Below are 25,604 nucleotides of genomic sequence, written 5' to 3' on the forward strand. Positions count from 1 at the left end.
TGTGTGTGTGTATCTGGGTGTGAAAGATACAGGGAGAGAGATTTACTTTCCAAACCACTGCAGGATGGGGAGTGGCAGGGTTACTGAAGATTTAGTAACAAACCATGTGTTGTCAGAGATTAAAAAACAAGTACACGTTACCTAATGAGACAACTCTTGGTCTCTTAAGATGAAGGAATCTACAGAGTTTTGCTAAACCGACAGGAAGGAATGACCACAGTAGAGGGCAAAGGTGATTTCTCCTATGCTTTCTTCATTAGGTAAAATATACTTTAAATTGCATAACAAATGACACATTGTTTCCGTTACAAGCCTTTTAGCATTAGTTGATTTTTCAAAACTATGTTCATGAATTGCTATGATTAAAAAACCTAAATTTTTTCATTGTTCCAAGTTTCTAGCTGGAAAATCGTGCAAGACTTCAGCCTTTAACAGCAAGTGAGGTTTAACTAGGGCTGGTAATACACTGCCCTCTGCTGGCCAAAGCGTTGCTAAAGAAAGGATTCTCTGCAGGCTATTAAAATTTAGCTGTAGTTGTCTCCTCTCCAATTGTCTCTATCAGCTATTTCTGGAGATTTGGAACTTTCCAGAGAACTTATATTTCCTGGATTCAGTATTTTATTTGTAGGTTTGTCAAAACAACACATTCTAGGCTGGTTTTTGATGGAGGAGGTGGCAAAACAGACTACATGGTAATATTAGAAACTATGCCACATATAGTACAATGTGCGAACTATCTAAAACACCAAGCCATGTTTAGAATGATATCTCAAAATAACTATTTCAAGTCTAATATATCTCTATCTGTCAGAACATTACAAAGATGAAACCAACATAAGAAATGATTTAGGCAATCATCAATGAGTGCTAAAATCCACTGGGTGAAAGGGAAAAAATATATTCAGAGACTCCAAATATGATCTTCAGATTACTACCAAATGGAAAGGGGAAAAAAAGTACCTGTACAAGGGGAATAGGTAGCAATTAATAAATTTCCAGATTGAAAACTGGAAACAGGTATATAAGTGAAATACGGTTTTGGGCACTGGGGATACTTGGTCACCTTACCTAAAACACTAATCCAGATTTTCGTAGTAGCTAAGAGTACGGTTGCTAAAGTCACACTACCTGGGTTCGAATATGGGCCCCACAACATAACGATTCTATTACCATCAACAAGTTATTTATCCACCGTGGACCTAAATCTTCTCATCTAGAAGAATGATAGTAACAATGGTATACATCTCAGAGATATTTTATTTAAATATCTTAACAATTAAATGAATTAATATTACATAAAAGCAATTCAGTGGTTGTCATTATTTATACATTTTCTAAATGCGGTTCTCAGGAGAGCTTGTTACTTAGATATTTGGAGCTCTTAATAAGAGAAAACAAATCTAGACACTAATACGTACAAGAGGTACAAGGGCAGATGCCCACCTCTTCCCTATCTTTCCTTGACATCTCTCTTTTCCCCCTCTTGCATAAAGACAGGAAGTGACATGGAGCACTTAGCCCCAAGACAATTTTATCTAGAAATTCCAAAGAAGTGATTGGTAATAAAATGGTCAGGAAAACTGGGTCTTGGGAAGAAAGTGACAATGGTGAGAGTTCTGGGCACTGGTGTACGATGCCTTTTTAATTCCCTAAATCTCACTGCAATTCAAGTCATTATTTCCCAGGGTACAGGTGTACGCATGTGTTTTGTACCTGTGGCACTACAATGGCCTAAATTATTTTTGGAATTCTCTCATCAAATGTCCCATTTTCAGAAATTTTAATCTACTTTTGGCTTTTCAAAGAACCTGAAAAAAAAGGTAGGTCCTGAAGTATGCTATGAACCAAACTCGACTGACTCAAAGATGCTGAAATTCAAAATTTGCCTGTCTTAAAAATATTTTTGCCTCATCTGATCCAGTGCCGAAAAAGTCTCCCTTTCCCTGAACCTGCTAATTTCCCAGCTGCTCTTCATTCCAGTTCTAACGACTGCCACTATGTTTCCATGCTGTGCATTTCTACAAGACAGTGTCTAGCCAGTGCATTCAAGCCTACATGGAAAAACCAAAGCCAAAGGAGCAGTCAAACTCTTGATTGGCACATCCACTGATGTTTTGTCATCGACCTTTCTCACAAAGCTAAACACTTTTCTGTACAATTATAAATTTCCAAACTTTGGACTGTAATTTCTGTTTTGTTTGTTTGTTTATTTTTAATGGTTCTTGAGGCAAATAATCCCATGGCTTGCTGAGAAAGCAAGCAAGTGGAAGATTCTCCCACTTTGATCAAGGGTAGGACGGCCATGATTATAGCTGCTTGTAGTTGGCGGTGAGGGCCTGAGCACAGTGCAACTGGAGACAGAGATGGGGCTGTGGCCAGACACCACATCCTGAGGAGAGCAGGGGGCTCGGTGAGCCTTGAACAAACCACAGCTTTGAGTAACAAGTGTCTGCTTCACTCCTCCTAAAGGTAACCAGTGGCTCGGGCGTGCAATGAACTGGATAAAGGCTTCCATTGCCCCTGCTCCCTCTTGAAGAAATAATTACCTTTTGAATGTGATGTTCTAAAGTGGACTACATAAGGCTTGTCTTCTCTTCCTGCACACCAGCCTCCCAATACCCTGAGCTCCTGATTGAGTCAGGGAGAGAGCTTAAAAGGCCAACTGTTGCCATTTTAGAAGACACTAGCTCGGGCAGCCCAAAATAGCTGTCAAGTTGAAGCACAAAGGTTCAGGTATGACTGAGCTGTCCTGCGTCTTTTGGGTTCTAGCTCTGAGGCAAGTTGAAAAGGAACTCTAATCCTAACCCCCAACAATCCATCAGGAAAGCTCTCATGCACCTCTGCTGAATACCGCTCGCCATGGATTGTCAAAACAAATTATAGCAATGCCTGCCCTTCGAATCACTCTCACTGAACCACTCCAAATGAATTCTGTGGCCAGAGTGAAGGATACACTTGATACTCAAAGAAGTATGTCAAAAGCAGGAGACTTCACTCCAGGCAGGAGTTACTACTCTAACACCTCAAGGAATAAATCATAAGGTTCAGAGCAGAACACTTAAGAGGCCAGTATTTGGCAGATGATATAAGAAGTAATTAGAATGGTTAGGCAAAAGTATTTAGACTTGGATAACAGAAGCAGAACTGTGAAGAGCAGAAGTCTGGGACAGATGAATGAGAGCCAAAGAAAACTACTGGTGACCTGAATGAGAAAAGTCCAAAGGGTCACTTTTATAGAGAACTTCAATTCTTGAAATTTCTGCCTGACAGGTTATATTTCTGTTAATCTTGTATTCTGATATTTACACTTTTTATCGATTGCAATAATACTTCATAGTGTCTTAGAAAGATATAAATAAAAATTTCCTTCTATTTCAATTAGGGGACTCAAAATCACTTAAGTCATAAAGAATTTATACTGATATTGATAGGATAAAAATTAGATTAATGAAGTCCAAAGTTTTCAAAGACAGAAAAAATGGGGCTCAAGTTCTTCCATACCTCAGAGTCTAGGAACAGGAAACCCCGTGCGAATCAAGTTAAAAGTATTCAAAACTTGACTCCAGTTTACTTACCATAAGGTCCCCTTATTGACGCTAGAGAAAAACCAGTAATTTCTGCTAAGACAGAGCGTGAGGTTGGAAAAAAAAAAAAAAAAAAAACATGCTTTAAAGTTAACTTATTAGTTGTGTCACCTTGGGTATGTTATTTAATGTCTTTGAGACTCAATTTCCTCAGGTGTAAAATGGGACTGACTACCGTTGCCACTTGCTAGGGCTCTTACATGTAAAACACTCTGCCTGGTACTGGCACGGAATTGCTGCTCACTGTGTGTTCTCTTTCCTTCCAGTTCTTCGGCCTGTGAGAACCACTATGATTGACTGTTTTCTCCCTTTCCTAATTCATAGAGTACTTAAAAGTTTGTACCACACATCACATATTAACATGAATTCTCGGCTTGCTTGTGGAATCTCTCTTGAATTTCCAGAGACCCCAAATAAGCCTGTGGTTAATATACTTTTTCTGCGACCTCCACGTGCCACTAAAGAACACAGTAGGAACTCCAATAAGTACTTGTGAAATGAACTGTACTGTTTTAAGAAAACCACAGAGCTGTTAAAAAAAAATCAAAATAGTAGAAGAAATGGCAGAAATTCCACCTATTCAGGCATTCTTGCCCGATATATTAACAGTTGTCTGATCATCACTTTAAGCAGTACTTCTGGCTCTCCCTTGGTTCAATGGCTGACTGTCATCTGTGGTCCAAGATGGCTCCCAATGACCATCACCTGATATTTATCCCACCCACACCAAATCAATGCTGGCTTTGGATGACCAACAGAATACTGCAGAAGTGACAGTGTTGACTTTAGAGGCTAGATCAAAAAAAAAAAGGCATTGTAGCTATGTCTTGTTCTCTTCAATCACTTGCTCTCTTGCTCTGTGAGGGCAGATGGCTGCATGACCTTGGGCAACTTATGTAACCTTTTCTAAGGTTTAGTTTTTCTCAACTTTAAGATGAAGATGTTTATTTAACAGTATTTATTTCATCAGCTATTGTGAAGATTAAATAAGATATGCATGTAAAGCACATAACAAGATGCCTGGCACATAAAAGGCTTTCATTAGATGTGGCTAGTACTGGTGGTGGTGATAAAAGAAGCTGAAGAAGCAGCAGTTAATTTGATGTGAGGAGTGAAGAAAACAGGAGTCAAGGATGATTCCTAGGTTTTTGGCTTGAATAACTGATGGTATCATTTAGTGAGTTTGAGGACATTGGAAGACAAGTTGTGGTGAGCAAGGGCATTCCTTTCTTTTTTTTTTTTTTTTGGACCAAAAGACCTTAGGTCTCAAAATGGTAATACCAAAATTATCTTTTGATCACTTATAAACAGCATTCTCTTTCCATTCTTTCTTCTCTAAATTACTTCAAACTTTTTTGTCCTAAATAATTCTTTCTTGGAACATGAAAAATTGTTGAAAGAAAAATGATAGGAATTCCAGAGGCCAAATTACTCTGCAATCAATGGCTATGTATCCCTTGATGAGTCACTGCTCTTAATTAAATGATGGCAAGCACTGCAAAGATGAATAGCAGCAGAACAAAATCCAGACCCTCAGGTAGTCCTCACTTCTGTTTTAGAGGAAAATATCAGCAAACATTAGAAAGAATTTATGCAATCAGCATGAAATAAGAGAAGCATTGGGGATTATGAGAAATGGCAAAGTACTTCTATTAATTTTAAATGAATAAATAATTAATTTTTAATGAAGGTTTACTGATAACTAAAGCACCCAGGCTTGATGAAATTAGATTTCTGTTCCCATTCTCAGGGTCCAACTGGGGTTTAACTAGCCAAGGAAGGGTAATGTGTGATGCAGGTCTGGCTCCTCAGCTGTACACACTTAGCTTTCATTTAGTTAATGGCTCACAGACTGATGAAACAATCCTATCATAAAATTAGTTTCACAATTTTTCATACCATAATATAACTATTCATTTGATTTGAGGCATATTTGGTCTTTAGATTCTGATACTTATCAGGATTCCCCAAATTCATTAAAGAAATGATCCAAAAAATATACTACTATGAATCTGAATGGAGGCAGCACAGAAGAATTTCAAGTAAAATGGGTTAGTTCATTGAGTATAGTCTGTGTTTACAGTGTGTGTACTGCTCTGGGCCTCACTGTTTTATCCTCGGAAAAAAAAAGGGGGGGGGGGGTTTCTACTCATAGATGATCATGAAGTTCTATCCAGTTCTATGACATTTGATTCCAGTGACCTGCTACAAGTACCAAAACTTTGAGGTTTGTTTTCCTTTATTCCTGGTAAAGATGAATTGCAAATAAGCCATCCGCAAGTGATTTTATAGACAACTTTGTACCAGTATTTATTGGGTTACTATGGAGTGGTTCCCTCTACTGCTGTGTTGTACAAAACTAACTAGCAGTGGGGATTAAACCCTTGAACTTAACTACTTCTGCCAAGCATGCTAATGAAGCTAAGTGAGGTGTAACCAGTTCATGAAATAATCATAAGGAAGCACAGTATATATATTGTCCACCAACTTCCTCCCACTATAGAAATAGAGAAATGAGTTTTTTTGAGAAGGTAGTTGCTACATTTACCATAACTACTGAATTTCTTCAATACTCTGTTTAATTCCTTTTCTTCCCACTGTAGTTGGTATCATGCAAGAATCTATTCGCACTGACTAAAACAGAAAGACAATGGAAGAGTGATGATCAGAGAATTTTAAATCGGAAATTTAGCACCAGCGCCCTGAGCAACAGAGCCTTAGTTGGTGTAAACTACTCATACAGGTAAGACTGATCACCCACTTTTATCTAAAAAGTTAACTCTATAAAAACTCTAACAGGACTAAAATGTTTAAATTTAGAAAACTGATCACCAAGAAAGGCTGGTATGTTCATTATGTAGCTAACTGTTAGAAAGTGAAGTTAGAATTGTAGACTTTCCTCATTTGTCAAATTAGCTGAGGCACAAATGTGTACACGAGTGATTTCAGACAGACATTTGGCTGAGGGGAATGCAGACTTGTACACATTTGCTAGAGAGCAATTCTGTAATATCTAACCCGTGATTTTTATTTGATTTCTTAAGCTTCACAGTTTTTTTCTAGATTGTGGAAAATAATTATCTTGCAGTTGTATAAACAAACTTTACTTTTCAAGGAGAGGTACACAGTACATACAAGTTTGATGTTTGAGAAGCTAAAGATGATGAACTGGTTCTCACCTGCTACAGTGAAGGTTCCGACAGAGTCTCAATATCATCTGTCTGATAAAGCTACCCTCTGTGAAAGTCTTTTTACCTCTCTTCTGTTCTGAAGCATTTGCTGGTGTGAAATAGTAAGAGCAAGGTAACAGTAATGAATAATATGAGATAGCAGGTGTGGTGGTCTAGCTTTTTAAACGAGGAATACTTATCCATTAACACAGACGCACTTTAAAGATTTTAGTACAAAATCTACACAAGGCAGGGGCTAGTGTTTCCCTTAACATTATTTTAAAAGGAAGCCACTTGCCTTACATAATACAAAAATTTCCTTTGATCAGATAAGTTTTTCTTAAATAAAGTGACTAACTTCACTCTCTCTTTGACTTATTTTTAAATCAATTCTAATTTGCCAGGCTGTACTAGATTCAGATACAAACTCACTCTGAGGCATATGGACCATTTTCTAAATAAGAATTGCAAAGCAACAAAAATCAAATGATAAAAGACACTGGTAGACATAAAAAGTCTTGGTATTTGAACCCAGAAACACTGTACAGCCCTCAATCTTACAAGCCTTTAGGTGGGAACTCTTTGGTTTAAAAAACTATTCCAAAATCATAACAGTAGTACATTTGGGGAGAAAATCCCTATTTCTATAATCCAAGATGCAAAAAAATATAATCACGATTCTGAAGAGGGAGAGAGAGTAAAATATCCCTGAGGGGCTGAGGGCATATAAGTATCTCAGAAGATAGCGTATAGAAAAATTTTTGTGTTTATCAAAGTAATGTGATTGAAAAAAAGACTGAGAATTCCTACTCTAGATTATACAAGAGTGAAAAATGTGGTACTCAGAAAGGTATGGTGAAAAATACAGAGAAATGAAGCACATTCTGAACAGAGCTCATGATTTGTATTTGACCAGAATCCAAAAAAAATTTTCTTATTCCCATCTGATAAATGGGAAAAATAATAATGAAAAGGAGTTTGTATGTGACTCTTCAACATTTCAAGTGTATCTCTGAAGCAAGAAATACTTAAAAATAAGACATAAAAACACAAAAATCACATCTGTGTTTATGCTGTGATGAAAGTATCTTCTTAAAAAAAAAATCCTTTGAAAAGCCAAGAGACCAAATTACACACAAAGACACATGAGGGCGCTCTAACCAACAAGCAATAGCAACTAGAGTTTTGGCACAGAATCTTAAACTTTTTATTGAAGTATGATAGGTTAGCATTAAATATTTGAAATTAAGAAATTATTGATTACATTTGTGAAGGACCCTTGGAGTTTGGTGTCTATCCTCAGTCATTCACTTTCCTTCTGTTCAATTCAAGATCTTGCCTATTTGTTTCTGTAGAATTAAATTTACTTCTGAAATATGAAAAGAGACTCTTCTAATAGTACTAAAGAGAAGTTCTTTAACCTAGCCACGAAAAGACACCATTTTGAAAAGTATTTATGTACAACTAAGGAGATAATTAAAAATCAGTGTTCTATTAACATGGCCAAAAAATACTTTTGCAACACGTTCCTTAGGCTAGTAGGTATTGCTTGCATGTGCCTTAAAAATTTTTAAATTACCCTTCTAGGCCAAAATCAATTGTCATTTACAAACTGCTTTAAATCTACTATATGTATTATAAACTTCTCTAGTATAAAATAATAAATCTTGGGCGTTCCTTTGTGGTGAAGCGAGTTAAGGATCCAGCACTGTCACTGCAGTGGCTTGGGTCGCTGCTGTGGCGTGAGTTTGAACCCTGGCCCCAGAACTTCTACATGCCGTGGGTATGGCAAAATAAATAAATAAATAAAAAAATCAAAACTCAGCAATTTAACTATTTCTACCAAATTTTGTTTTTTAGACAAAAGCACCATCCACAATAATCAACTTTCTGCTTTTATTTCAATTGGACAATCGTGATTAGAAAAGGTGAGAAGGCAGCTATACTTTCCCCTTTCCATCCAATACATTTATGTTACCATTTTATTTTACTTAATGCTTTAAAATATATTCAGCTTAAATACCATCCACAATTTTAATATTAAATATCCACAGTTCTGTTCTAGCTCCTGTGGCAAAATTCAAGGAAATCTGATATAAATGAGTAACAACTCGACATGTATTCAGCCATCCATGATCTCTTCCATGGCTTTACCGATCACTTACATCTTCCTTTGCATCATCGGTCTCTTTGGAAATTCTCTCTCTCAATGGATATTTTTAACAAAAATAGCTAAGAAAACCTCAACGCATATTTACCTAGCACATCTTGTGACTGCAAACTTACTTGTGTGCAGCGCCATGCCTTTCATGGGTATCTATTTCCTGAAAGGTTTTCAATGGGAGTATCAATCTGCACAATGCAGAGTAGTCAATTTTTTGGGAACTCTATCCATGCACGTAAGTATGTTTGTCAGCCTCTTAATTTTAAGTTGGATTGCCATAAGTCGCTACGCTACCTTAATGAAAAAGGATTCCACGCAAGAGACCACTTCATGCTACGAGAAGATATTTTATGGCCATTTACTGAAAAAATTTCGCCAGCCCAACTTTGCTAGAAAACTCTGTGTCTACATATGGGTGGTTGTATTAGGCATAATCATTCCAGTTATCCTATACTACTCAGTTGTAGAGGCTACAGAAGGAGAAGAGAAGGTGTGCTACAATCGGCAGATGGAACTAGGAGCCATGCTCTCTCAGATTGCAGGCCTCATTGGAACCACATTTATTGGATTTTCATTTTTAGTCGTACTAACATCATACTACTCTTTTGTCAGCCATTTGAGAAAAATAAGGACCTGTACATCCATTACAGAGAAAGACTTGACTTACAGCTCTGTGAAAAGGCATCTTTTGGTCATCCAGATTCTACTAATAGTTTGCTTCCTTCCATATAGCATTTTTAAACCCATATTTTTTGTTCTACACCAAGGAAAGGACTGTCAGCAATTGAATTACTTAATCGAAATAAAAAACATCCTCACCTGTCTTGCATCAGCCAGAAGTAGCACAGACCCCATTATATTTCTTTTTTTAGATAAAACATTTAAGAAGATAGTATATAATCTCTTTACAAAACCGGACTCACCACATATACAAACCTCTGGTTGATTTCTGAATGGGAAACAATACCAAACAGAAAAGTGTTCATATGACTCTACTCGGGACCCTAAACTACAAGATTAACAGGTCATAGCTTGGTTGATAATAGGCACCAAGAAAACCTCTTTGGTTTCTTCAAAACAAACAAACAAACAAACATAAAACTCACTTTATGGTTTTACTTATACTGAAAGCTGAGATGGCAGAGACTTTCAGAGGCAGAAGTCAAGCATATTGAAAGGATCTCACTGTATATGAAACCAACAGATCATTTTCTGTTTAAACTCAACCATGGATGCTTCTATTCAGAACACAATACTTCACAAGTATACTATAAAGAAGAAAATGGTTTATGGCTTTCCTGCTCTTCCTGCTCTCTAGTAGATTACAAGGGTCTAACTGTGGGTAATGTTTTGTTGGTAACTTTAAAAATGAGTAAAAGAAAAAAGCAAATAAGGGATTTCCTTACTTAAGTCCTGTCTAAAAGTACGAATAATGCACTGGAAAAGTCCAAGGTTTTATAAACACATTGTTTATTTGGTATTACCTGATTCATGATCCTAGGAGAAGCAATACTCATTGATTCCAGTATTTATTAAATAGGGGTTATTTACAAATATGCCTAAATATCTGGATTAGGCATTGTCAAAATTAAAAATGAATGCAATATCATTATATGACTATCTTTATCACATTTTGTATAATTCCCCCTGTATTCAACATAAGTAATGTTATTAATGACAAACAGTACCTGGCATTTAAATATGTTCAACTAATTTTTGTGAAATAAATGGATGAATGATAAGGCAGTATAATAGTATCATATACTACTATGATCAATTCAAGACTGGTCTCTGGAGTTAGTTTCCTGGGTTCAACCCCTAGTTCCATCTCTTATTTAGCTCGACTATCTTAGGCAAATCGCCCTCTTTAATTTCTTCATTATAGAATGGAAGAATACCATGTAATTCATTGGCATTATTTATTCAATCAGATGATGGTACTCTTTTGAGTAGCTATCATTTAATAAGCACTTGTTATGTGCCAGGCACTTTGGTTATATTTTCTGCATGTATTATTTTAATCATCACAACCCTAAAGTATGCCAATTTGTGGATGAAAAGAAGAACTGAAGTGCATGGTTAAATAAGTCACCCAAATTTTCTTCACTATCTAGGTGAATATTTAAAGAGTAAGCATTTCTTAATAGTCATTTCTTTCTTCCATGTAATCTTATTGGTAAGACAAATGGTGGCTATATTCTGTATTACATACATTATAATTGAAACCAAAAACAAATGTGTTTTATATTCCAAAGAGCTCATAAGCACCTTTGGAGCTACAGTCTGTTTTCTGTTTCTATTCCTATGGTACTTGCATTTGATTCGATAAGAACCAAATATAAACCGTTGAATAAAACTGAAGTTGAATAAACATTAACTGTAACCTGCTACTTGGTTAGGGACTGCTTCAAGACTCACTTATCACCTACATGGCAATTTCTTTAGCGCTCAAAGACAAGTTTAAAGTAAGTTCACATACCACTTCCAAGCCTTTAATCTCATAGCATGTTTTGTTTCAGAATTAAAAACGCAGAAACAATTCACTGTACAGATTCCCCAAGAGGCATGTGTTCAAAATTACTAGAGGTTTTTCCAACACATCTATGTAATTTTCATTAAAAAAGAATAGCAAACAAACAGTAATTTTTTTTCCTTTTTTTACTTCAATGCTTAACTGAGAGAAGAAAATGTTCAGAGAAATGTTTGAAAAAAACATATGCTGGCTTCAAATATTTACAAGTGTACATCTAGGTTTTTATAGTAGCAATCTTATTTCTGACTGATTAATTTTAATTTGCAGAGACAAAGGCAGAAATGGGAACTCCAGGTGACTCTCTAAGTGCTGGCTGTAAAGAGGGGTGTCCAATCTAGTAACTTCATAGACATGAGAATCATAGAATAACTCAAAAGTCAACCGGAGAATACCCAAGACATTCAGCTTCCTCCAAAGTTACATCAGTACTTTTATTCTTATGTAAGCTTTAAACCCAAAACTCATTAGACTAAGAGGAATTGTGAAGATCAACTGTTTTCATTTAATATAAGCAGTAGTGTATTAAGTCTCACTGCAATTAGGAGTTCTAAAAATAGATGCAACTTCTAAAAATCATTATTAAAAAAATTACTTTGCATCACCACTATTTAAAAAAAAGATAAAAGAATCAACACCAAAGTAGAGTTTCCCACATTTAAAAAAGGTAGTAAAAGAGGGATGTGATTTCTCTTTAAGTTACTCATTTTAATTCTCTGTACCAAGCTTATTAATCATCATGTTTATTTTTACACCATAGATGCTTTTGTGAATAGGTGACTGTAAATCACTGTTGAATTTTCTGTGTAATTGAAGAACTGGCTATTTAATGTCATGTCAAATATTTTACGTGAAGTAGCACTTGCTAAATTTACCCTAACCTTAAAGTGTGGATCTCAAAAAAAAAAAAAACAAAAAAAAAACCACAGTGTTTTTAATGTGTCTATGAGTTATAGTCAAACACAATTTCAGAAACCCCAAATTCTGCCTTAAAGATCAACAAGACTGTAACTTAGTTATAGAAAACGGGCATGATGAATGCTAATTTCCCCCTTTATCCTTTCATATATACACTGTCATTAAGACAACTTTCAAAGTATTAATCAGGAGCACACGCTATTAAGACTAGACCAACAAAATTAAGGATAGACCACTTAACCTGGAAGTGAATTTCTGTTCCCTGGGTGGAAGAAAATGATGTTGGAAGAGGAAAAAATTTTCCTTTACTCCTGTAGGCTTTTCCGGCTAGTCTAAGGGTTAAACTGACATGAGGTACAATAACAGGAGAAAAACCAATTTTAATTACATACCTATGAGGTTCCATAAGAATATGAGGCCTAAGGAAAAGCTGGGCAATTGGATCTTGTATGCCATCAGAGAGAAAGAGAAGGGGCTAGGGCTTTGCGGGCGTTGAAGAGGAGGAAGGCGATTCACATGGAGATGGAAAAACAAATGTTTGGTAAACAAATGCTGGGCAGCCCTGCAGAGGCAATGGGACATGGGGAGGACTATGGTCTCCCCAGCCTGCCAATCTCCCCCCACCACCCCTAGCCCAGATTCTTTGCAAGCATCTCTGGTGATAGGACTCTTCCTGGACCGGGCCCTTTAAATTCTTTTAGGCAGTTAAGGGAGAGGTTAAAAACAAAGACTTCCGGAGTCTTTTATTTCTTAAAAACAAACAGCCCCCCCTGCTCCCTACCAAAATAATCTTCAAGCCGAAGAGCCACATATTGGGGCGGGGGGGGGGGGGGGGACAAGGTTTGTGCTCCTGCAATGTCTACCCGGCTCTGATCTGGTAAGGATGGCTGCAGCCCACCCCGGGCTTTGCAGTCTGCAGGGTGGGAGCTGTTATGAACACATGTGTGAAAGACAAGCTGAAAACCACAAAGGGAGCACAGAGGGACACTGGTAATTTGCTAAGCATTTCCATCCTGCAGCCTAATGCCATGAAGCTTCCTCTGACTGACTCCAAATTCAAAGGGAATTGCTATCAGTGGGAAGAGTTACTGCTCTACCTAGAAAGGTTTTATACTTGACAACAAAAACGCTTCGGCTGTCTCATACATGCTTGCTACCACTGGCTCAGAAGGAAGGCAGCAGTGAAAGGATCCACATTTAATAAGCAAAAGAAACAGTCATCCTTTCTTTTCAAATCCAAGAGCTTTTGAAGGTGGGAAAAGAGAAGCAAGATCATCTTAAATTTATCTTGTACTTCTAAGTATTAAAACCCCACATTCAAGCTAAACATGCACATTATGCTCAACAACCTTTACAAAAATAACACAGGTTAGCCAGTATGTTTCTTAACAGAATAAGTAAGTCTTCATTTTAAGGAGAATTTCAATTTTTTTTGTACACAAATATGAGGGACTTTTGGGAGTTGTGGTAAGAGACTGAAAGAAATGCCAGCAGCCGAGAGCAACAGAGGAAGAAAGAATGTAAGAAATCCATAATGCCGTCGCAACTAGTGTGATATGATGAACACCCATTGAGAATGAAGACTGGCCCTAAGCAGGTGAAAGAAGAACTGAGACCAGAAGGGGACCAGAGAGCAGCCAGGCGTGTTCATGGGTTAGCGAGGAAAACCATTTAAAGGAAGCACACACAGAAATGCTTGGGCGGAAGCTTCTGGCTGAGCAACTGTGAGACTGGGGTTTTGCACTTCTGAGAACTAAAAACAGAGCCCCTAAGCCTCCTGGACACAGGCCCTATTCAGAATAGAAAGTGATGGTGTGTACAGCAGTGTACTTTCAGAGAAGCTGCTTAACTTCAATTTTGGTTATTAAAACTATACGTCAGTAAGTCAGAGCCACAGAAAGGTCTAAGAATTGCTTGTCTCTCCATGCCCAGGTGATGCATTATGAGGCTGTCTCAGGGAGTCGGAAGGGATAAGAAAACTCCAACTCTTAGTGCTGAAGAGAGTGAATGAAGGCAGGCAAGAAGTCAGGATTTGCATTTACCTCGAATGCTGTACTATTTCTTTCTAAAGTACTCTTAATTTAGGAGAGGAAGAAAAGAGAGAAACACTGAAACATGAAAGTTTTCACTTCCTTTCACATGAAAAAGAGGAATAAAAGGGAAGATGACAGAAAAAACAGACATTTGCATTCATGTCTTAGTTATTGCCTGTAGGCAGAAAAAGCATGAGAAATATAACAGTATAACAGTGGGTCTCAACTTGGGACGACTTTTGTGCTCCAAGGGACTTCTGGCAATGTCTGGAGACATTTTTGAGCATCACAACTGAGGGGAAATGCTATTGGCATCTAGTGGGTAGAGGCTAGGTCGAATCAACACCGCAAAGGACAGTCTCCCACAACAAAGTATCTGGCCCCAAATGTCTGCGGCTGTTGGAGATGCTAAAGTATGATGACACACCTTCCTAAATTTCAAAGGATTATACAATTATTACTTACACAATTGCACACAAAACTGCTTCTCCAAAGCAAGTAGTTTCCACTTGGCACCACACACTCAAATCTAACCTGATATAACCAACGAGTTTTAGACTCAGGTATGATGGTTTCAAAAATAAATGCCTACTAGTAAAGAAAAAAGTATTATTAATTAATATAATGATGGAGTTCCCATCACAGTGCAGTGGAAATGAATCTGACTAGGAACCATGAGGTTGTGGGTTCAACCCATGGCCTCGCTCAGTGGGTTAAAGATCCGGCATTGCTGTGAGCTGTGGTGTAGATTGCAGATGTGGCTCAGATGTGGTGTTGCTGTCGCTGTGGCTGTGGTGTAGGCTGGCAGCTGTAGCTCTGATTAGACCCCTAGCCTGGGAACCTCCACTGCTGTGGGTGTGGCCCTAAAAAGACAAAAAATAAAAAAATAAAAAAATTAATATAATGCTAGGACCTTTGGGACACTCGATGCTTTTGGATCAATGCCAAGAACTTTGAGTGGGGGTGCGGGGAGAGGGACAGGGGAGGGGGGAGTGAGAGAGAAGGAGAGAGGGAGGGAGGGAGGGAGAGGGAATAAAGGAGACAATGTGAGAATATTCTTGGCTAGCTGAAATAAATGATTAAATAATCTAAACTTGTCTAAAAGGAATGGAACACTGTGATAATCTTCCATTTTCTTTACTAAGTATAAGGGAAGAAAACTGACAAAAACTAACTAGAGAAACCAAAATCTACACACAAATGAAATCTACACACAGACAAGTCACTGAATCAATATATGAATGATATCTGATATGAAGAAAAGCAAATAGGCTGCAAATCAGTTATTAACAAAAACAGTAACAACACATCAAGTGAAATTTTAAATGATTAGTCATGTGAGATGCGTTGTTATTAAAGTTTTATAACAAACATTACATTGGAAAACACCTATAATAAGGTTCTGCATGAAACTACTTTGGGTTGAAGTTACGGACACTATATTAGCAAATCCTACTGACACAACCTTCAAATATACCTGGAATCTACTTTCATCGCCTCCCTGCTACCACTTTGGCCTTGCCAGGTAGGACCATCTCCCGTTTCCCTGCTTCCACCCTTGAGCCCCTACTCAACGTATAACCAACAAGGCAATGAAGTCCCGTTGCTGTGGAAAGTCAGACCACCGTCTGTCAGTTCAAAACTCTCTGGTGAATCCTCATCTGTCTCAGAGAAAAAGTCCTTCCCTCCTTTCCTCTTGCACCTCATCTACGATCCACTCTGCCCATTGCTCACTTTACCTCAGCCGTGATGGCCTCCTTGCTTTTGCACCAAGAGGCCACTTGTGCTCCTGCCTTAGGGCCTTTGCATTGGCTATTCTTTTACCCAGAACCCTCCCTCCTTTGATGTCAGTTAGCCCTCTCTCTCTCCTCCTGCGAGTCCTTTCCAGATGTCATCTTCTCAACGTGGCCTGCTTCGACTACCCTATTTAAAATGGCAAACCTGGAGTTCCTGTCATGGCTCAGCAGTTAACAAACCTGAATCGTAACCATGAGGACGTGGGTTCCATTCCTGGCCTCGCTCAGTGGGGTTAAGGATCGGGCGTTGCCGTGAGCTGTGGTGTAGGTCGCAGACGCAGCTCAGATCACCCGTTGCTGTGGCTCTGGCGTAGGCTGGCGGCTACAGCTCCGATTCGACTCCTAGCCTGGGAACCTCCATATGCCGCGGTGCAGCCCTAAAAGACAAAAAGACAAAAAACAAAAACAAAATTACCAATTACCTAACTGTAAGTAGTACATTTACGAATGCAAAAATGTAGAGATTTCAAGTACTGAAATATAAAGAATATCAACAATAATGTGTGCTCTGTGTTGAAAGTCTGCTTGCCAACTCAACAATGGTGCCTTTTCTGGTGGTTTCTTCTCATTAACTTGCAATTTGAGAATTATTTCTCTCTTCTCTTCCTCAGCATGTTTCTGGACACTTCCTCAAAATTATACGGTATGTGTCTTAGAGATAATAAACTACTTTATTAAAACCCAATGCAAAACTAACTTTGATCCTTGGCACACACCATTCCTGTTGCCTGAAATGTCCTCTTGTCCCTAAGTAATTACCCCATGACTCAAGACTAGGCTCAAACTAACTTCCCCCATGTAGTTTCTCTCATTCTTTTTTTTAGTTATTACTTCCCACCTCATATCTTGGACAATAATTATTTGTTTTGCCCATCTGTGAAAAAAGCCACAAATAAGTTCTATCCTTGTGCACATGTATTGTCCCACTAACTAAAAGGTGCAATATATTTTCCCTCCTCTTAAACCCAGGCTACTCTTATTACACTTTGACTAAAAAAACGCAGAGGACATGACACACAGCGCCAATTCCAGGCCTAGGCTTCAAGAGGCCTGGTAACTTCCCATTTTTGCTCCTTTGGATCTATGACAGACTGTCTTGCTAAAAAGGAGGCAATGAGGGAGAAGACAGGAAGAGAGGAGGGAAGGGAGGAGGGAAAGGAGGAGGGAGAGGGGGAGGGAGAGAGGGAGAGAGATGGTCTGAATGAGATGATGAAGAGGGCCCAGCCAGCTTCCAGCTGTTACAGTCACTTCTGCTGAGATGCCAGAAAAGTGAGGATACTAGCCATGCCACCTCAGCCAACAGCCTCTGATAGAGAACTGAGCAGTCCCCATCAAGCTCTGCTCAACTGCAAAACTGAGAGCAAATAAATGGCGACTGTTGTTTAAAGTCATTGTATGTTGAACCGTAGCAGCTGGTAATAGATCCACTGCCTCATTTCTCTACTAAGACCATAATGCCTTCAGGGCTCCAAGGACAGTATACTGCATGAAGTAGGCACTTGGATTTTTGTTGAACAAATCAATCAACGTTAATGAGTAGGTGAAGCACAGTGTTTAAATATTAACTACTTTGGGATTTTATTTGGCTTTGGATTGCCATTATATCAAACACCATGGCTAATCAAAAGCTGACTATATTATTGAAAGTATGACGATAGATTATGTTGTCAATCATTATTTATGATATTGATATAATTACCTTTCAAGACCAGAATTTAAAATGAAATTGATTTTTATAACTCAGTAACAAGAACCCAAACAATCTGATTAAATCATGGCAGAAGATCTGAATAGACATTTTTCCAAAAGAAGACAGACAGATGGCCAACTAGTACATGAAAAGATGCTCAACATCACTAATCATTGGGGAAATGCAAATCAAAACCAAGATATCACCTCACACCTGTCAGAATGGGTATCATCAAAAAGTCCACAAATAGCAAATGCTGGCAAGGACGTAAAGAAAAGGGAACCCTCACAGACCGCTAGTGGGAAGGTAAACTGGTGCAGCTACTATGGAAAATGGTATAAAGGTTCCTCAAAAAACTAAAAATAGAACTATTATACAGATTCAGCAGTTCTACTTTTGAGTATTTATCTGAAGGAAACAAAAACACTAACCTGAAAAGATATGTGGGCACCCCCATATCACTGCAGCATTATTTACAATAGCCAAGATGTGGAAACAACCTAAGTGTCCACTAATGGATGAATGAATAAAGAAGATATGGTATACCACATATGGAGTGGAATACTACTCAGCCACAAAAAAGAATAAACTCTTGCTGTTGTGAAAACATGGGATGGATCTTGAGGGTATTATATTAAGTGAATGAGTTAGGTAAAGACAAAATTGTATGATTTCACTTATACAGTGAATCTAAAAAACAAAACAAATGATCAAACAGAACAAAATAAAACAAAGACACCAGAATGGTGGTTGTCAGAAGGGATGGGAGTGGGTGGTGGGAGACAAAATGGGTGAAGGGGTAAGAGGTACAGACCACCAGTCATAAAATAAGTAAGTCATGGGGATGTGATGTACAGCATGGTGACTAGTCAATAATGTTATATTGCATGTTTTGTAACTTTGTATGTTGATACAGTGTATGTAACTAGACTTATTTTACAGTGTATACAAGTATCAAATCATAATGCTGTGAACCTGAAACTAATATAATGTTATATATTAATTCTGTTTCAATTTATAACAATTGCCTCGAGCAAAAGCATTTTTAACACAAGGCTAGTATATGAACTAAGAATGTGTTTTAGACATTTTAGGGTGTTTTTTTGTTTTGTTTTTTTGTTTTTTTGTTTTTTTTTTTTGGTCTCTTCTAGGGCCACACCCTCAGCATATGGAGGTTCCCAGGCTAGGGGTCTAATTGGAGCTGTAGCTGCCGGCCTATGCCAGAGCCACAGCAACGGGTGATCTGAGCTGCGCCTGCGACCTACACCACAGCTCACAGCTACGCCGGATCCTTAACCCACTGAGCGAGGCCAGGGATCGAACCCGAAACCTCATGGTTCCTAGTTGGATTCGTTAACCGCTGAGCCACGATGGGAACTCCCGACATTTTAAGTTTTCAAACTATCATTTTTGCTATTATATATAAGGAGATACGTTTTATTCTGTATCTATGCATTTTCTTATATTAAGTAAATGCAAAAGAATAACAGCACTCTGCTTTCATTGACCATTTCCCCATTTATCTTTTTACACTTCTCATTCTCTTTGCATAATTGAAGAATACTTCCTTACTAATGTGTATTTTCTGCATTTCTCCAATGAGTTTTCATTGCTATTAGAACATTTCACTAGATTGGCTGGGAATTGCTCATGCCTTCCCCCTCAGCTTTTATCTTTTTTGTCTTTTTTTTTTTTTTGCTATTTCTTGGGCTGATCCCACGATATATGGAGGTTCCCAGGCTAGGGGTCGAATCGGAGCTGTAGTTGCCGGCCTACACCACAGCCACAGCAACGCAAGATACGAGCCACGTCTGCAACCTACACCACAGCTCACGGCAACACCGGATTGTTAACCCACTGAGCAAGGGCAGGGACTGAACCCGCAACCTCATGGTTCCTAGTCGGATTCGTTAACCACTGCGCCACGATGGGAACTTCCCCCCTCAGCTTTTAAACACAAGAATTTCAGTTAACACTTCCCAAACATTACAGAAAATTAAACTAAACTGCACTGAATTTTCTTAACCATTAAAATGCATTGAGGAAGCCAGGCTTTTGATAGTATGTTTTGAGGAAAGGAGTGCACCCTGTTTGTGGATGAGACAGGTTAGAGAGGCCAGTGAGCGCGTAAGTGAACACCAGGGCTAGAGAGCCCACAGGGTCTCTTAGTGACTTGAGGTCTGAAGGGGGCTAGGCATCTGGAGGAAGGCCCACTGGCTTCCTTTCTTGCACAGCTCGGTGTTCTGCCTGACACTGGACCGACAGTTCTCATGAACTTGATACTGGGATCAAACAGGCACAAAGAGTGAATAATGGTAATATTAATATTCCTAAGGGAATATTATCCTTTATTACATTTATAATTACGATTTCAGACTATGTTTTAAAACTGTTTGCAAAGCAAATAAAATGCTGACTATTCTACATTGCAACATTACAAAAATATGTGTGTGATAAACTTTTACTATATAAACCAAGTTCTAATTTCCCACGAAGTATAGGAAGTTGTTTGGTTCCTCCTATTTGTTGGATTTCCCACTTACCTTTTACACACAAAATAGCAAAGAAAGAATAACAGAATTTTAGAACGAATGTACATTTTAATAAAAATAAAAGTGAAATTATAAAGTGTTCCTAAGAATTAGTACAACTCTCCAAATAGAAACCAGTTACACAAACTTTTATGTGTATGTAAACATTAAAAATTTCTGATAATTATTGTTATTTGTCAGTTTCTATTCATAAACCTTAGTGTGACAAAAATGACTTACCTTCACATCCCTGTGAATTATGTTATTATCATGACAATAGCGTAGAGCTTCCAGTATCTGTCTCATGTAATGACTGTTAAAAAAAAGAAAAAAGAAAAAAATCTGAAACTGTGAAAAAAAATTTTATTTTTAAAACATAATATACCAGGTTCCTAGTTTGTAATGCCCACCTTCAATATTTGCTGCCCACGGACACTTTTCATTTGAGTGGACATGATTGGTGGAACGTGCAGCTTAGTAAGGAAAAAGTTGGCAGACTTAAGCTTATGAGCTTTATGAAGAAATAATGTATTCTATATTTTCTAAGATAGCTAAGTCAAAAGAATTTCACACAGTTCATAGTAAAATAGCTCTGCAAACTAAAAATTCAAGCTTAAAACATGGAGGAAAAAAAAACCCAAAACAGTTCTCTAAGAGTTAATTCTACTTAGTTACCCTGGATTGCTATCAAGTGAACAGTGCTCAGAGGTACACCAGGGATTCTGACTAAAGGGGTGAAAGCCTTTTTTCTGCTCTAAGGACAAACAAGAGAGAAGAACCTCCTTATGCCCCACAATTTCTTTTTGCATCATAATCGTGTTTCAGTTGGGGCATCCTTGAACAGAGCAGGGTTCCTTCTAGGCCCAAGTCCTAGGAAGTCCAACTCCTCACAAGGCCAGCAGGGTCCACTGAGGCTCCTACCGGGTCCGAGTGAAGAACAAAGGAGGAATGAGCATTTTAAAGAATCGTCCTTAAAAGTGGTAACAGGGTCAACTAGCCACACGGTGTGTGACAAGAGCAGTTCATTAAGTATTACTTCAGAGTTTACTTCGACTTCCTTCCCTTACTTCTAAGGTTCTACTTCTATAATCCCACTGTTTCTCTTTCTCCGACGGTCTTTTCCATCTCTCTTCCTCTGAATTTTACTCCCTTCAAATCTGTCCTTTCCCTACTATCCCTCTTCCTTTCTCACTTTCCCCTTTCCTTCCCAATCAGTCATGACACAGAAATGTGATATACTTAACATTATTTACTGTACAGTACTTAATGAATTTTTGTTTATTTTCTGTCCAGATCTTTTATTTCCACTTTAAACTATAAGCTAAATAATTTAATGATACTCACAGATGACCTTGTGTGTGTGCCCGTGACTCAAGATCAAAAAAAATGTTCCCCCACTCCTGCTTTACAATTAAAAGACATTTCCATTGAGTTCCCTCTTTGGTATGGCACTATCTAACCAAACTCACATCAGTGTTGCTCTCCTAGCATGTGCATTATGTCCTGTGTTAAAATTGATCAGAAGGTTTCAGTTTAAGTGAAAGGTAGGGGGATAAAAGACCCCAAGGCTGTTCCTGTACTTATCATGGTTGTCTCCTCACAAGTGGGCTCTAAGGAGGAGCTAGGCTCCTACGGTCCTTACTTATGAGGTTCAATTTTTTTTTACTTTGCAAATGCACCCATAGGAGGTCGTGGGCACATACTCTTTGTCCGGGCCAGTGAGTTGAAATTAAGTTTCTGTTTAACTTAGGGGACCTTAACTTGGTGTTGTGGCCCTTTCCTAGTTCAAATCTGGCTTTGGAGGATCTGTGACCCCCTGAAATGGCAGAGACAACAAATGTGAAAGTGCCTTGTAAACTCTAAACCATGCTACCAAGGTTAAGTTTATTAACTCTCGAATTTAGTCAAAGATTTAGGAAAAGCCTATTGGTGAATATGGAAGAGAAGCTAAGTTTAAGCTGGGTATTACGGACCTAGCTTTATACTTAACAGCACAGACTACTTTGGATACTTAGTACTAAGACATTCACTTACATCTTTAGCCTGAAGAAAATTCTTATCTCAAAGCCTTATTTAAAAAAAAAAACCCAAAAATCCTTAATGGAGTTCCCGTCATGGCTCAGCAGAAACGAATCTGACTAGCATCCATGAGGACACAGGTTCAATCCCTGGCCTTGCTCAGTGGGTTAAGGATCTGGTGTTGGTGTGGCTATGGTGTAAGCCAGAAACTACAGCTCCAATTTGACCCCTAGCCTGGGAACCTCCATATGCCAAGGCTGTGGCCCTAAAAAGACCAAAAAAAAAAAAAAAAATGAATGAGCATTTTAAATTTTGATTATTCAATTATTTGAGCCATACATACAATATTAGAATCTCTGTTGGGGGTGGGTGGGGACAGATTTTTTTCCTCTCCAAATATAACAGGTTTAAACTGATCTTTCTCCACCCTTCCAGTAAAGACCCTGGGAAGCTGTGCATGTGAACAGCGTGCAAGCAAAATAGAGAACCAAAATCCACCCACACAGTCTAGAGAGTTGCTGATGAAACTTTAATCAAAAAGCTTCATTTCATGAAGCGTCATGGTGGCCTATACTTTTCAGAGAAACTCAGCAATATCTGTTTGTCTCCATCCTTAAGGATCAGGAATGCTGATAACTCTGTGGATAGAAAAAAGCTGGCCAGTAATCCACTCACTTCCTTTGGAAGGAGGCATTTTGGGGGTGGAAGAAAAGAAGAGAGGTGCCTCGTCTACTGTCTTTGGCAAACTCTGGGTATAAAGACTATGCTGAAGAAAGCTCTTTGCTGGGCTGAAGAAAGCTTATCTCCGGAATTCCCATTAGGAGAATGTCCCTAGCTCAGGATTACCTACAAAAAACAGAACCCAGGATCTTTGAGGCATGGATGGCTTCCTGGGAGATGTCATGTCAGCTATTCAACTCTCCAAGGTACACAATGGAGACGTTGCATAACTGAAATGCTCCCTTCTGTGTGTGGAATCCGACAAACCTCATGTACAGACCTCCTCTGTTCTGGGCCAGAGGTGCATTTCTGGTGCAAGAAGGAAGGAAGTGAGGAGCTGCCTTTTAAAAGGCCTAGATCTCTCTCTGCTCTAGCTGAACCTTTTGATTGCTTGTATCTTTATAATTGTTTAGTAAAGCCTGATACTAGATAAGAATATCTCTGGGACTTGTGAGTATGATTTAATCATCTGATCCTGTATGTTAGCTTACTCTACAACTCACCACCTCTGAAAGTACAGAGGGAATCACTAACGGGGTTGCAAGGACTGAACGGAGTTTTCTATCATGCCATGCTTTGCTGCGCCTCTTAAAGCTCAGCCAGTTGGAGAAAAACAACATTATCAGTTTGATTACTTGGTGTCTCAGAGTGTTCTTGCAGTTGGTCTCACTTGAGAATCACAGAAATCAGAGAGAAGGAGGGTAGAAGTCATCCGGTTGAACACTCTAAACCAAATGGAAGACTTACACGCCCCTGTTACATGGTTACTGGTACTCTTAAATAGGGGACACATCTAATCATACTTTCTGAGGCTGTTCCTTTTTGTCATTTTTAGAAAGCGTTTTTAATAAATTGTGCCAAATCTCTCTCTTTGCAGTGTTACTTACTGGTCCCAATACTACTCTTTTCTGATTCATTCTGCAAAGTCCCTTTAATAAAATCATCATTTTAACAGCAAATACAAATGGATTTGGGGGGGGGGTTGTTTTTCGTTTTTCTTTTTAGGGCTGTACCTTCGGCCTACGGAAGTCCCTAGGCTAGAGGAGCTGCCAGCCTACGCCACAGCCACAGCAATGGGAACATAGGATCCAAGCCGCATCTGCAACCTACATCATAGCTTGTGGCAATGCCGGATCCTTAACCCACTGAGCGAGGCCAGGGATCAAACCCACATCCTCACAGACACTATGTCGAGTTTTTAACCTGCTGAGACACAATGGGAACTCCTAGATGGACTTTAAAATCAACAGGCTTTCAACTTGATGTATATAAACATCTACCTTTTCTATAAATCTCAAGATTGGGAGAGACTGCAAGGCATTTCACTGTATGATATCACCTCTGCAACACTGCTATTCCCCTATCCTAACACCTAGGCCTGTGGCAGAGACAGGCTCAAAGTTAAGGAAGAGTGATAAAGATGAGTAGGCAATAGAGAAAAAGTGCTACTGGTTTAACATCAACCCTGACCCTATATGCCAGGTATCCCAAGGTTTTTGCGGATCAAAAAGGAAAAAATCTTCCTCCATCAAGCTTCACTGTTTTACGAAATCAACATTCAGAATTTTTAGTTTTCCCTCTCTGATGCTGCTATTGAAAGATATCAATAGGAGTTCCCGTCGTGGCGCAGTGGTTAACGAATCCGACTAGGAACCATGAGGTTGTGGGTTTGGTCCCTGCCCTTGCTCAGTGGGTTAAGGATCTGGCAGTGCCGTGAGCTGTGGTGTAGGTTGCAGACGCGGCTCGGATCCCGCGTGGCTGTGGCTCTGGCATAGGCCGGTGGCTACAGCTCCGAATGGACCCCTACCCTGGGAACCTCCATATGCTGCGGGAGCGGCCCAAGAAATAGCAACAACAACAACAACAACAACAAAAGACAAAAAGACAAAAAAAAAAAAAAAGAAAAAGAAAGAAAGATATCAATAAATGCAAATCAATACAAAACTCAAATTAATTCTTGGGAGTTCCCATTGTGGTGCAGCAGTAATGAACCTGACGAGTATCCATGAGGATTTGGGTTCTGGCATTGCCGTGAGCTGTGCTGTAGGTTGCAGTGTCGAGAGCTGTGCTGTAGGAGGCTTGGATCCCACGTTGCTGTAGCTGTGGCGTAGGTTGGCAGCTGTAGCTCCAATTCAAACCCTAGCCTGGGAACTTCCATATGCTGCAGGTGAAGCCCTAAAAAGCAAAACAAAACCAAAACCAAAACCCTCAAATTCTTGAAGAAATAAATATGCAAAAGTCAGAGTTTCATTTAGTAGGATAAAGTGGTTTACCACTATGCCATAAGAAAAATCATGATAACAATGGCTATTTTTGGTATTAAAGAATGTTTTTTAATTTTGAAGCAATAAAAACTAAAAATGTTAACTTTTTTTTGGGGGGGGTGTCTTTTTCTAGGGCCGCTTCCAACGGCTTATGGAGGTTCCCAGGCTAGGGGTCTAATCAGAGC

General features: G+C 38.8%; 2 protein-coding genes across 30 annotated transcripts in view; one reads left to right on the forward strand and one right to left on the reverse strand.

Annotated features, from left to right (window-relative positions):
* Positions 1-25,604, reverse strand: part of CASK (calcium/calmodulin dependent serine protein kinase) — a 371,692-nt gene that overhangs the window by 157,044 nt on the left and 189,044 nt on the right. For all 28 annotated transcript variants that reach the window (XM_085007759.1, XM_085007756.1, XM_085007749.1 and 25 more), the window contains one exon: positions 20,657-20,729. In XM_085007759.1, the coding sequence (XP_084863885.1) occupies positions 20,657-20,729 (73 nt within the window). The remainder of the gene's footprint in view (positions 1-20,656; positions 20,730-25,604) is intronic.
* GPR82 (G protein-coupled receptor 82) lies at positions 6,081-11,555 on the forward strand. 2 transcript variants are annotated; one of them, XM_021079414.2, is made up of 3 exons: positions 6,081-6,327; positions 8,615-8,682; positions 8,820-11,555. In XM_021079414.2, the coding sequence occupies exon 3, from the start codon at positions 8,854-8,856 to the stop codon at positions 9,862-9,864; it is 1,011 nt and encodes a 336-aa protein (XP_020935073.2). In that variant the 5' UTR covers positions 6,081-6,327; positions 8,615-8,682; positions 8,820-8,853; the 3' UTR covers positions 9,865-11,555.

The sequence above is a fragment of the Sus scrofa genome, chromosome X, assembly GCF_054392235.1.
Source record: "Sus scrofa isolate SSC_HxYL_T2T_F1_AM1 chromosome X, Sscrofa_HxYL_maternal_Yorkshire_Landrace_v2.0, whole genome shotgun sequence".
NCBI classification, from domain to species: domain Eukaryota; kingdom Metazoa; phylum Chordata; class Mammalia; order Artiodactyla; family Suidae; genus Sus; species Sus scrofa.

Bases quoted from the DNA above. Each gene is read 5' to 3' on its own strand.
- GPR82 (XM_021079414.2), top strand. From the start codon at position 8,854: ATGAGTAACAACTCGACATGTATTCAGCCATCCATGATCTCTTCCATG.